Raw genomic sequence first — 13,319 nt, 5'->3', positions numbered from 1 at the left:
CCCTCTATTGATCTTCTCTTCCCCTTGGCTTTCCTGCTCTGTCTCCCTCACTCTTGTTCTCCTTTCTTTTTCCAGGTGCCTCTCTCTTTGTTCTTCCGCTCAACGTTTTCACCCCTTACACCTGGGACTCGCCTTTCTCTCTCATCACCCCCTCATCGCCTACTCCTTGGCCCAGTCCTGCCAAGTTGCACGCATCAGGTGTTAGCCTATCGCATGTCAGTGTGGTGGTCTGCATCACCGCAAGGAAATGCATTAATCACGCATTATAGCGCTGCTCAGCTGTAAAGCGGAGCGCTGCTATAATGCATGATCGGGTCAGACTGAGAGCTGGCTGCAGTAGTGAGGTTCTCGCTGCTCCCGGCAGGCTAACAGGGCTGGATCTGCTAAGCTCTGCCAGTGCTGCTCTCTCAGCTACAATGTTTCTAAGTGCTTGAAACACACACACTGGGCCCTACTCACGAGCATAAACGGACTTCACAGTCTCACAGTGAGTGTCCTATCATGGCTTGACTTATAGTAAGTCTGAGTGTGAGTGAGAGACACAGTCAGTTATGGGCTAGGTAGGTCAGGTGAGGGCAGAGTCACAGGTCTGTCCACCGGGTAGGATAACGTTCGGCTGTGCTTTTAAGTTAGGCCATTAAGATGTTACTGAGGGCCGCTGCAGCTTCTCTGACCTAGCCGCTTGCAGTGGGGTACCGGATGGTTCTCATCTCTGGAGCAGGTGCAGGCCAGTGTCACTACAGTCAGTCAGTGCAGCAAATATAGGTTGCAATGCAGTGTGACTGCACATTCAAGCAGGAAGGACCCGACCCCAGCCCACTGGGCCGCAGCGCCGCCTCAGCAGCTGCTGTGAGAGGAGTCTGCATGCTGCATGATAAGCAAGTGCCTGAGAGAGTGAGCGCCGATAATGGGTATTTCTCCTAATTAAACTAAGTAAACATTGTAATTGTGCCGAAAATGATGTGTTAATTGCTTATAAGAATAGTATCCCGTGCAACTTACTCTTTTATTATACTACTCTGTGTGTGTCTCTTTTTAAAATAAATGAAAGCCTGTGGCCGGGCTGTGACCCCTAGGATGTGTGTGTTCCTCTGTCGGCCTCTCCTGGCCATCACTTTCTGTTGTTTTGCAGCAGTTTTAAGACCATTTTAGTGTTTCTAGTTGCTCACATGGGTGTAATTTATGTTATTTATATGTTTCCCTTGTCTTCATTGCTTAATGCTTAGAGCGGCAGACCTTGATGCAGAACGCTGGCCAGGGACCAGGGTTCGATTCCAGCCTCGGCGGGTTTCGGGCTTAATTCCTCTGACCGGATATTCTCGCCTCAGTGCCGATTCTAAGCATGGGTCCCACGCTGCAACTCTGGGCAATAGCTTGCTTAGTCTCCACAAAGGCCCCCTGATACACAAGGGATGCCTGGTTTCACCATGGGATGCCCAGGAGTGGACACCCCACAAGGAAAAGCCAGGAGGGTTTCCCTTGTGGTAGGAGTACAAGCGCCGGGATGCCTCCGGGTCACTGTTCGCGCTATACAAATACGCCACATTTACATTTACATTTACATTGCGAGAAAGTGTCACTCATAGTTGTTGAAATGTCATTCATAATTACACTAAAATTATGAAAATATCACACATAGCAATCTGAAAACCTTGGCAGCTATGCAGCCCTGACATAATGAGGCTTCCCACCTCCAGACATAGCTTTTACAGACTGTGGGACGTAATCCCAGTTTACTGTGTCCTCCTTCCATTTCTACAACAAGGTAGAATACCCCTCCCACCGCCCGCCTCCTGTATCGTCTCTGTTTTCCATCAGAGGTACTACGCTGTAGCTTTTCTTATAGTATATTTATTTGATGTATGTTACTCTTAATTCTATGCTTGCCCCTGCAGAGTTTTGACGATTTCAGTGCGAGCCAGCAGGTACTATGCTGGGTAGTGGCACTGATACTTTGAAACCAGCAGCTCCCTCCTCAGGGTCTGGGCGGGGGGGGGTCTGTGGTCAAGTCATTTTGGGAATGGTAGGTATCCTGATCCTGCACTGGTGTAATTTAACATAGAAGGCAGTGTGAGGCTAGGGTGACCAGATTTTGAAAAGCTAACACGGGGACAAGCCAGACATAAAATTAGGACTCTTTATGTTAGCCTGTCCAGGTTTTTGGGTAGCCTTGTAAATGTGTGTGTCTGTATACTTACAGACACACATATTCTATTTACATATTTATATATACTCACACACACATTTGCAAAGCTATATTTATATAACATTAGTTATGGCAGGACCTTCACCTCGCCAGCTCCCCACTTTGTCTCCCCTTTGCTGAAAGCATGCATACGACCTCCTCCTGTGCTGCCGGAAAGAAACAGATAATTACTTCAATCATTTCAGGCTTTGAAGTGCCTGTGGAAAGGAGGGCACAACATAATGGTAGGGTAGCAGAAAACAAATTCTATTTTCATAAGTAGTTAAGAAGCACTACAGTACATAAATACATAATGACCATAACACACAAGATGGGCACCGGGCATGTAAGTGAGAGAGTAGGACTGCACAGTGACACAGGGGTGTGAAATACAGCGTGAACAGCGAAAACATTACAATAAAGTTGAAGTGGTCAAAATTGCATGTTATATTCAGTGTTTTTACAGGGTATTCAGGTAAATAGATAGACCACAACAGCGACTGAGTTCTAAGCTGGGTTGCGACGGTGTTTCTACGTGAATGATTGCAGGTCATCATCAGGACAATGGCCATACAATTTAGGGTAGTGCTCTGAGGGAAAAGAAAGGAGGAACAGATAAATAAAGGAGCGGTCCAGGGAGGGAGACGGGATGGGAGAAGAGTAACCATTTAATTGGGTCAAAATTACCTAGCTAAGAGAGGAAGGATTCATTGTAGTTGAAATCCAGCATGGCCACGAGCGAATACGTGGAAGCTGGGGATTAAATGAACAAAGTGAGGAGGCATGCGGTGAGTCAGGCCTGAGAATTATGTGTAGAGACCGCTAAGTCGGCAGGTCTGTAGTATATAGTTACCGAAGGGGATCCTGGAAGGTAAGATCCTTTTTGGAGGAATAGCCATAGTAAATGGAGCAAAGCGTACTCGGTGATCAGGCAATTGGCTGTGTCTGAAAGGAAAGTGGCAGGAGAAAAAGGTCAGAAATGCCTGGCACAACATGCTTTGAAAGAGAGCAATTCAGGGATGGGTGGCATGGCTGGTGTTCAACCGCTCGTGGAGAGCAGTAGAGGCGGTGAAACTGCAGTACTTAAGGTGGACGAGGCGTCCCGGTGCCGAGTGGCACGAAGGCCGAGCTGTGGATAAGTCGCTATGAAGGAGGAATGAAGCCTCCAGGTGGCAAATGGTGCTCGGGCGAATGAAGCATCCAGGCAGCACACTTTATTATTATTATTATTAGATTAAATTTATAAGGCGCACAGCTACCCGGAGGTTTCCCGGCTACCAGGACAAATTGCAGACAGAGCAGACAGCTTTTACTGGTTGAATAGCCAGGTTTTAAGGACTCTGCAGACGCTTTTGTGGCTAACTTCGTGGTGGAGTAGAGAAGATAGTGAGTTCCACAACACTGGGGCCAGATACGAAAATGAGCGTTCGTCCATATGCGAAAGTTTGAATCTAGTGTGGATTTTGGGGGTCTTTTGGGGACCACCCAAAAGGTGTCAGGGGTCACCCTCTAGTCCACGGGTCCGTAATACAAACTGAGACCAACTCTGGAGCACGGAGAGAAAGGATATTTATTACAATCTCATGAGATGGAGAGGGCATCAACAACAGACACCCATAGATGTCTGAGCAGGCAGTCTGTAGAATGGTCTTACTATACATCTTATATACCCTCTATCCTGCCCCAGGCATGTAAGGGAGTTGTACCAATAATACTTTATTACATTCGTAAACAATGATCAATCTGGTGGATCAGCAGGTGAGTAGCCTTTGGGGGTTTTCACAGGACATGGGCAAAACATTATAATTACATAGTACACAGAGGTCAATCTGATTAGTTGGTACTGCAGGGCATAGCATGATTACATGTCAAACGAAGGTTAATCTGATTAGCACAGGTAATGGTGAGGCTACTGCAAGGTGTAGGTGAAAAGCATGTTTATACAAATAAGTCCACAAATATTAGTTGTTTGGACCCCTACAGGGCACAGGCGAGAGGTATGATTACACAGCAAGCAGGGATAGGCCTGTTGATGGACGCCTGCAGGGCGTAGTGTGCAGGGTGAGGATGATAAACATCTGGGAAACTCCCTGCCCGACTGGTTGAGCATGGGCTGGTCAGTTTGTGGCAGGCCAAAACATGAACAGGGTGTGAGTGTCAGTGCAAGTATGTGGCAGGTCAAAAGTGGAGCTCCAGAGTGTTCCAGAGAGGTCAGTCATGAAGGGTATAGCACAAAATGACAGAGTGAATGGCAAGATAACAGATATACTTTTATACAGAGTACAAAATGGCTGAGCGAGTGTCAAGATAAAAAGTCTATTTTCCACACTAGGAACTTTGAAGTTAGCTTGGGATGAGGAGCCAAGTAGACGGGTCGGAAGATATGTCTGGGCTAGGGAGCATAGGTAATGGGGTGCTGTGCCTAGTTTAATCTTATGATACAGCATAAGGCCCTAAATTTCGTCCGGTGCTCAATCCTGAGCCAGTTGAGATCATGTAAAGTGCCTGTGATGGAGGATGTTTTCGGTATATGATGAAGTAGCCTGACCGCAGAATTCTGCACCACCTACAGCTTGCGTACTAACTCCCTATTTGCTCCTAGAAAAAGGATATTGCCTTAATCAAATTCCGACATAATTAAGGCCTTGATGACTATTCTTTGAGTGGATTCAGGCAGCATCCATAATATCTTACGGAGCCATTTGAGAATAGCGAAGCAAATGGAAGTGGTCTTAGCTACTTGCTGTTTCATAGTCAGCTGATCATCAATCACTATGCCCAAATGACGTTCAGTTTTTACTGGTTTAGGAAGTTCACCCATTTCAGACGGTCAGTGGTTCGGGCCCCAGAGATCTTTATCCTTCCCCATGGCCAAGACCTCTGTCTTTCCTCCATTTAGCTTTAACCAGTTAGTATGCATCCAGCTGGCGATTTTATGCAGCCCTACCTGCAGGGATGAAACACTGGAGTTTTCATTGGCGGATAGTGAAAAGAGAAGCTGCGTGTCATCCACATAAGAGAAGATTGACAACCCTGCCTCTTTCGCGATGGTAGCTAAAGAGCTGACGTAAAGATTGAATAACATAGGACTAAGTATCGAGCCCTGTGGCACTCTATAAGGAGCTGCATAGGTTTTGGAGAAAGCCGATGGAGAGAAGACCTGAAAAGTCCTGACGGTGATGAAGTTTTATTCCAATCCAGAGCTGAGCCAACAATTCCCAGGGACTGGAGTGCTTTTGGAAGGTTAGAATGAGACACCGTGTCAAAGGCTGTACTCAGGTCTAATGGGATAAGTGTCATCGTTTCCCCTTTATCCAGTTGCTGGCGTATTGTTTCAGTAACTCCTAAGAGAGTAGACTCTGTGGAGTAACCGGCTCTAAAGCCTGATTGGGACCCGTGTAAGATGTTATTGGATTCCACAAACCGTGTAAGCTGTTGGTTCATGTGTTTTTCCAGGATCTTAGAAAAAACAGGGAGTAGGGAAATCGGGCGGAATTTGGAAGGCTCAGCTGGATCCGCATTTGGGTTCTTCAAGAGGGGAAGAATCATTGTGTGTTTCCATTCTGCTGGTAAGATGGCTTCCCTCAGTGAGGCATTAAGTAGATTCATGATGATCTTTAATGAGGAAGAATTTAGTTTTTGAAAATATTGACTGGAAGTAGGTCATTAGGGGAGCCTGATTTGAGACTATTTAGAATGGTATTAAAAGATAAAGGGTCTAAGCGTTGCCAGTTTGTTATTTTCATGGTAGAAGCCGAATCAGAGGGCCCGACTGGGCTGTTACAGTCAAAAGTGGGGGATGGATTCATTAAATGCTGTTCCTTATTAGTAGTTGCCGACTCAATTTCTGCATGGATCTTTTCTACTTTTTCGATTAAGAACTTCGCCACAACTTCACACTGTGCTTCATCAAGTGTCGGGGTATTGGTTGACAAGTTGCTCCCGAGAGATCCCCAACTAATTTAAACAGGGCTTTTGCATTATTTTGTGGTGATGTGATAGTTTTGTTCACATATTCAGCACGCGCTGCTTTACATAGGGAATTATATTCTCTCTTAGCAATTTTATAACACTGCTTGGAGTCTAAGGCATAATCCTTCCTCCAACATCTTTCTAAAGCCTTACATTTTGTTTTTTCAATTTTTAATTTTTCGGTGAACCATGAGGCAGGAGGACGGTGATTATTTAGTTTCTTAAGTGAAATAGGGAGGCAGGTGTTCACAGATGCCGTTATCCAAGTGTGGATGGCAGCTGTGTCCGAGATCTAAATGGAAGAAGAGTCAGGAATATTTCTCAAGAGGTGTTGATTTAGGGAGTCAATATCTAATTTCTTCCAATTTCTACTCCTGACTTTGAGTGAGGAGATGTTCGAGCTATTCGTCCGTGAATCGAACACCAACTTAAAGGTTACCAAAAAATGTTCAGACCAGAGTAAAGGAAGGGCTTTTTGGCTAAGAATATTGGGAAAATTAGAAAATATGGGGTCAAGCAAGTGGCCACCTCTGTGAGTAGGACCCGAATTGCAGAGTGGTATGTTCATGGCTTCTAGATCGGCAATCAGGCTGGAGCCAATCTTACATGTAGGATCGTCAAAGTGAATATTAAGGTCACTCACAATGGTAAAATTGGTTGCATTGAGTAGAAAAGGGGCAATGATGTCCGGGAAGCTTGCCGCCCATGGCCCTGCTGTACCAGGGGGGTGATACACCAGGAAGCCAGTCAGTGTGAACTGAGAAGTAAGTAGTAGTCTAAAGAAACCTGCTTCACAGCCTCCACAAGGTGAGGGACTGGGGTAGAAAAGGCAGAGGTCCGTCAAGTGATCCGCGTCACGGGGGTAGAGAAAGCTAGACAGGGGAAAGGCAGAAAGGAAGAGTAGAAAAGGGACCTCGGGGGACACGGAGGAGACAATTTACGGGTAACGTGAGCCCTCTGTACCAGAGTTCAAGGCTGCAGAAAAAAATGCCTGTGAAAGAGCGGTAGGCACAGAACTTCGTAGTATTGTATAAAATATTTACAAAGAACCTTTTACAAAAAAGCAATTGTGACTTTCAAACACTGATGTGATTTGTGGTTCAATAGATGGACGAGCAAGAATACATGATAGCGTTCAAATTTGAAAACAGTTTGTGAGTACAATAAGGTTACCACGTGGTGGCTATTGCAAGGGGCGAGCAGTCAAAGAAGTAGGGTTTTGCTTTTTGTAAATGAGGTAGTCAAAACAGGGGGACCATGTTGTGGACACAACACTACATAAATAAGTATACTCACAAATGGTTGAATCGTGATATAAGGTGACAACTTCAAAACAGTTTGTATATACAATAAAGAGCACAATAAGGTCAATGCATAGTGGCTATTGCAGGAAACGAGCAGTCAATGCAGTAGGGGTTGCATTCTGTGCATGGGGTAGTCAATACAGGAGGATAAGGTTGTAGACACAACAATACATAAATAAGTTTACTCGCAGATGGATGAGTCATGAACTAATGGGACACTAGCAAATGCAAATGGAAGCAGCACATAACGGGGAATGCTAGCAAAGGAGCAAACAATGTGTGATGCAAGCCGGAGGGTGTCTAATCATGGTATCCGGGTAGAAGGTGGGATGGGGTGGGGGAAGAGAAAATAAGTCACAAGATTGTGCAATGTTCATGGGGCTGTGATACCTGAATTCCATTCATCAAAAGTATGAGACCATTTTCAACCGAATTACAGCGAGCAATCCATCTACACTTGCATTTGTTCAATAACCCCTGGTGGTCAATCACCAGCCAGGTAAGGTCAGTTTTTCAATGTTTTTTTTCTCTGTAGTGGCTGACCAACGGGGTTATTTCAACATTGCATCTGATGCAGCTTTGGTGTTGGAGAATACGCTGTTTAACCATCTGGGTGGTTTGGCCTATGTATCAGAGATTACACAGGCATCGTATTGCGTAAATGACATTGGTTGTGCGGCAATTAGTGAAGTTGTTAAGTTTGTACGTATGTCCTGCATGAACAAATTCCTTTGTGTTGTAGGTATAGTTGCATGCTGTGCATGATTGGCATTTGTAGTGCCCCAAGGTCGGTGGTAACCCCCACAGCGAGGTCACTGTCTGTGTTCCCCTTTTTTCCCCCTCCCAAATTGTGATTTACATCACTGTTTTGAACTGTCTTGTTCTCTAAATATTGTCCAGTTGAGACACTGTTTTTGATATACACTGTGCCCGGTCTCATCTGAGTTAACGGGCCTTACTTCTGGTATTGATCCTTTTTCCTGTGGAAAGGAGAGCATAGTTTCAATTCTGCTTCTGGGAGACCTGGAGAGGAAGGGCAAATAGTTCCACGAAGAGAGCTTGCCTTCCTCCAGTTGGAGGGAACGAGCACCAGTGTGGATGGAGATGCAGGCTTATTCTTTTAAGTTGGAGGATTCCAATGTGCTTTGTCAGAACCGAGAACCAGGTAACCTGGTGCTATTTGAACCATCAGGGGGCAACTCAAAGTGACAGTCTGAATTCTTTGCTTGCTTATTTGTTTGCTGAAAAAGACTGTTTGGCTCTTCGAGCAATTTATATTCAGGGTCAGAAGAATTTCAGAGTGGACAGTCTTTCAGAGTTGCAAACGCCTGTCTTCAATCATGTATCATCTGTCCATCGTGGAATTCAATCCAATTTGCTGTCACTTTCGGACCCCATGGATAGACGTGTTTGCATCCCAGCAGAATGCAATGTTACCAGTGTTTTCCTCTGAGGTGTTGTGTCCTCAAGCATAGGCAGTCAACGCTCTATCATTCCTGTGGCCCAGAGGGATTGCATATGCTTTTCCATCAATTCCCCTCCTTTCGAAGGTGCTTTGGAAGATTCAGGAGGAGAGGACATCGGTGAGTCTGGTGGCACCCTTTTCGCCCCGACACCCATGGTTTTCCCCTCTGATGTCACTCTCCAAAGGGGAATGTCTGAATATGTCCCGGTTCCCGTTTCTGCTGCTGTCAGTCCAGCTGAAACCCCTCAGATTGATGGCCTGGAACTTGGAAGGGTAGGCTTGCAACACTTGGGGTGTTTGGTGGAGGCTGCTAGAGATATTCAGTTATCAGGGAAGCCATCAACTTTAGCCTCTTACAAGAAGCCTTGGAGGTAGTTCCAGAAATGGTGTTGTATCAAAGAATTTGATCCTCTTTCGTTGTAAATAGTTCGGATGCTTTAATTTGTTAGCGACAGATTTTTGCGGGACTTAGCACCCTCAACTGCTTAGTGGGAAGCCTTTAGAGCTCTCAAAAGAGGATAAGACTGGAAGGATTTAGCACCATTGGTGGAGCAGATTTAAAAAGTTTTTGTTTGAAGAAGCCAACAGTAGTTACTCCTTCTCCAACTCAAGCCCTATCCTTAGTCTGTAAAGGATTACAATTATCTCCTTTCGAACCTCTACAAGAAGATGAACTAGGCTGGTTATCTGCAAAGACTGTTTGTTTTGGTAGCCATTATCGCAGCAAGGAGGTTGGGGGAATTGAGTATGCTAGTTATTTCTTTCACCTATTTGTGATTCTTCCCAGACAGGGTGAGTTTAAGATTGGATCGAGATTTTTTTGTAAGATTAACTCGTCCTTCCATCGCTCTCAAGAAAGAAGTCTTCCTGCCTTGCAGTCAGATAGGGATGCACAAGTTCCTTATTCCCTAAATATAAAGAGGGCTTTATCCATATATTTAGACCATGCAAGGGATTTTACAGTGTCCAATTCACTTTTTTTGTATCCGATGGCAGAGCTAATAAGGGAAGAAGAGTGACTTCTTAGACGGTGGGTTCACAGTCCTACAGAGTGATGAATGAATCAGCCTCATCTACTGTTCAAGAACGTTCAACTAGGGCAGTTTCAGGACCTTGGGCTGAAGCGTAGTTGCGTCCTTACAAGAGATTTGTAGGGCTGCAACATGGTCACCACATCAGACATTTATAAGGTACTACACATTGGATCTTGCCACTTCGGATGATTGTAGCTTTGCTTCTATTGTTTTGAAAATGGCAATAAAGTATGTGTTCATTTAAGAAATCAGGTATTTCTGCATCATTGACTGTTGGTGCATGTATTATTGAAGCCTGGTGCATTCTCTTTACGTAAGGACTGAGACGAGGAAGACGAGGTGTAGGGATAATGTTTCAATTACTTACTGGTAATCTTCATTACCCCGATTCGTAGTCCTCTTCGTCCCGGTCCCTGCTGTGTTCTGCACCTCAAATCTGAGGATCATGTAATATACAGGAGACGAGGCAGTGGGAAGGGAAAAGGGATACTGAAAGCTGGAATTATTCTAGTAACTTCCAAAGGCTCTGTCTGGAGGTGGGACGTCTCATTTCACCAGGACTGGGAAGTGAAGATCTACAAATCGTGGTAATGAAGATTACCAGTTAGTAATTAAAACATTACTTTTTCTCCAGTCCCCTCTTTTTCTTTCTCGCTTTCCCTTGTAACTTTTTCTCTCACCCTTTTCTTCTCATTGTTTTCCTCCCTCTCAAAACACTCCATTTTCTCCTACTCCTCTCTCACTTTTTGTTTGCCTTTGCTTCTTGCCTCATGTCGACCCCATCCCTTTTTTTCTCTTCAGCTTTGGCCCTTCTTTCCATTCCTAGTTTTTTTCCCTCTCGCTATCCCCTTGAACTCTCTCTTCTGAATCTTTCACTCTGCCCCCACTTCAATGCTCTCTCGTTTCCTGAATGTCCTCTTCCATGGATTGTCATCTAATGTTATCTTTTTGTTTCGTTTCAGCACTGGTTGGAATTCACAAAGTCCATTGTAAAGCAGATGAGATGTGAGTACGAGGAATGGGAAATGTTTCTAACAGGTATTCGTATCTGGCTGGTCGGTATCATAGCGCTAATGATGGGCCTTGTTATTGGCTGGGCCTCTCTCACCTTTTCTGACATTACAGGTATTTATCAGTTAGTATCAAGCATGGCTTCTATAGTGGGTGACTGTTTTTGGGTGTTTTTTTTCGTGTCTTTTCCTAAGAGAGGCTTTCTTAGCTGACATGTGACTAGAGCAGCTTCTTGTTATATTGAGGATGCGGGCAGAGAGGGACACAGGATCCTACCGTCGGAGTCCTATCAAACCTCCTGTAACATGTGCCTTGCTGTTGAATGGGCTGCGTTCGCAGTTTCTGTAATGAGATGTCAAGACCTGCTGAGGGTGCACAATGACACCAAGTCTGGACCTTAGTACATTGAGAAAAGACCACGCATGGTGTCCTGTGAGCCGAGGACGGGAAGGCTCAGGCGGGGTGACAAGCCTAAAGCTACTGGCCTGAGCCAATAGTTTAGGACTGTGAGAGAGCCTCAGAGTGAGGACAAAATAATATAATCAAACAAAACAAATGCCAGTGCCGAGATATTCACTTGAAACGCTGATTAGATCATGAGAAAAATTGTTATGAACATAACATAAACAATTTGCATAAAAAATTGCAGCATATGAATTTATTAATGCTTCTTTTTGATTTCTTCACTTTTTTACACAACAATATTTTGAGCATGGAAATACAAAAATTATTTTATATACAGACTATATACAAAAACAATTGCCAAAATACACATTAGTATATACACACTTCAAACATTCTTGGCCATACATTCAACTAAACATTCATACAAACATAAAACAATGATTGGTCTTGAAGTCAAATGGACTAAGATAGTAAACTCAGGGGATAAGTCCTTATTGTTCTGCAATGTCAAAGTCTTAGAAAAAAAGATTCAAAAGAGTAACAAGGATCTCGTTTTATTCACTACCATCGTTGTAAATAACGCAAATTGAATGACCCAAGACCAGAAGGGTCTACGCGTTTCAAACCCCGCACATTGCAGGGGTTCTCATCAGGACCACAAGAGGTGCTTAATTCCTATGTCGAGGTGGCTCGTTCGAAGTGCACAACCCACGGCATTCGCAGAATCACAAGCGCTAACCATCTGCGCCAGTAACGAGATTGAATACTGCGGCGATCCACACGCCTTCGTCAAAGCAGCTTCCGTGTGCACTTCCCCTGGAAATACCACCTTTATGAAAGTGGATTGACGACATAGGAATTAAGCACCTATTGTGGTCCTGATGAGAACCCCGGCAATGTGCAGGGTTTGAAACGCGTAGACCCTTCTGGTCTTGGGTCATTCAATTTGCGTTATTTACAACGATGGTAGTGAATAAAACGAGATCCTTGTTACTCTTTTGAATTTTTTTTTCTAAGACTTTGACATTGCAGAACAATAAGGACTTATCCCCTGAGTTTACTATCTTAGTCCATTTGACTTCAAGACCAATCATTGTTTTATGTTTGTATGAATGTTTAGTTGAATGTATGGCCAAGAATGTTTGAAGTGTGTATATACTAATGTGTATTTTGCCAATTGTTTTTGTATATAGTCTGTATATAAAAGAATTTTTGTATTTCCATGCTCAAAATATTGTTGTGTAAAAAAGTGAAGAAATCAAAAAGAAGCATTAATAAATTCATATGCTGCAATTTTTTATGCAAATTGTTTATGTTATGTTCATAACAATTTTTCTCATGATCTAATCAGCGTTTCAAGTTAATATCTCGGCACTGGCATTTGTTTTGTTTGATTATACTATTTTTGGCTCAGCCTTGCTGAGTTGTGAGTCAAGGCCCTTTGTGTTTTTTGACTTCAGAGTGAGGACAGCAGGATGAGGCAAACACTGGGTTTGGGCAACGACGGCATGGCAAGAAATGGCCAGAGTGTATACTAGGGTTGTAGAGAGTGGGGACTCTGCCAACTAAAATGGAAAGTAAAGAAGCATAAAAACAGGAAAGCACCATTAGCCTCGATGGATGCTCTTACAGATGATAGCCAGGGAAGAACTGCTTGGGTAGTTTGGAAACTGTAACCTGAATGGCGCTTACAAGTGTCACCCCAAGGACCAGCAAGAAATGAAGCCACTGTTTGCCAGGACTCCCCGCTGACACACACTAGGGATTCCATAAATCAACAATTCTGAGTTCTAGGAACCTGTAGAAGGACACCAGGGAGATAAATAACCAGAAGCCTCAATGAGATGGCATTGGACAGGCAGTGAAGGCGATGAGGCTGCCCTGGGGCTCGAGTGGTTGTTTTGTGGGGCTGGGCTAGACGCGGAAGAAAAATGAGACTGAAA

General features: G+C 44.3%; 1 protein-coding gene across 1 annotated transcript in view; it reads left to right on the top strand.

Annotated features, from left to right (window-relative positions):
• Positions 1–13,319, top strand: part of FRMD5 (FERM domain containing 5) — a 550,452-nt gene that overhangs the window by 327,530 nt on the left and 209,603 nt on the right. The window contains exon 3 of the mRNA XM_086957901.1: positions 10,923–10,965. Within this exon, the coding sequence (XP_086814027.1) occupies positions 10,923–10,965 (43 nt within the window). The remainder of the gene's footprint in view (positions 1–10,922; positions 10,966–13,319) is intronic.

Source organism: Lissotriton vulgaris, chromosome 2_1, assembly GCF_964263255.1.
Source record: "Lissotriton vulgaris chromosome 2_1, aLisVul1.2, whole genome shotgun sequence".
Lineage (NCBI taxonomy): Eukaryota > Metazoa > Chordata > Amphibia > Caudata > Salamandridae > Lissotriton > Lissotriton vulgaris.
Note: the sequence above shows the minus strand (reverse complement) of the source record. Positions and strands in the feature narration are given on the sequence as shown.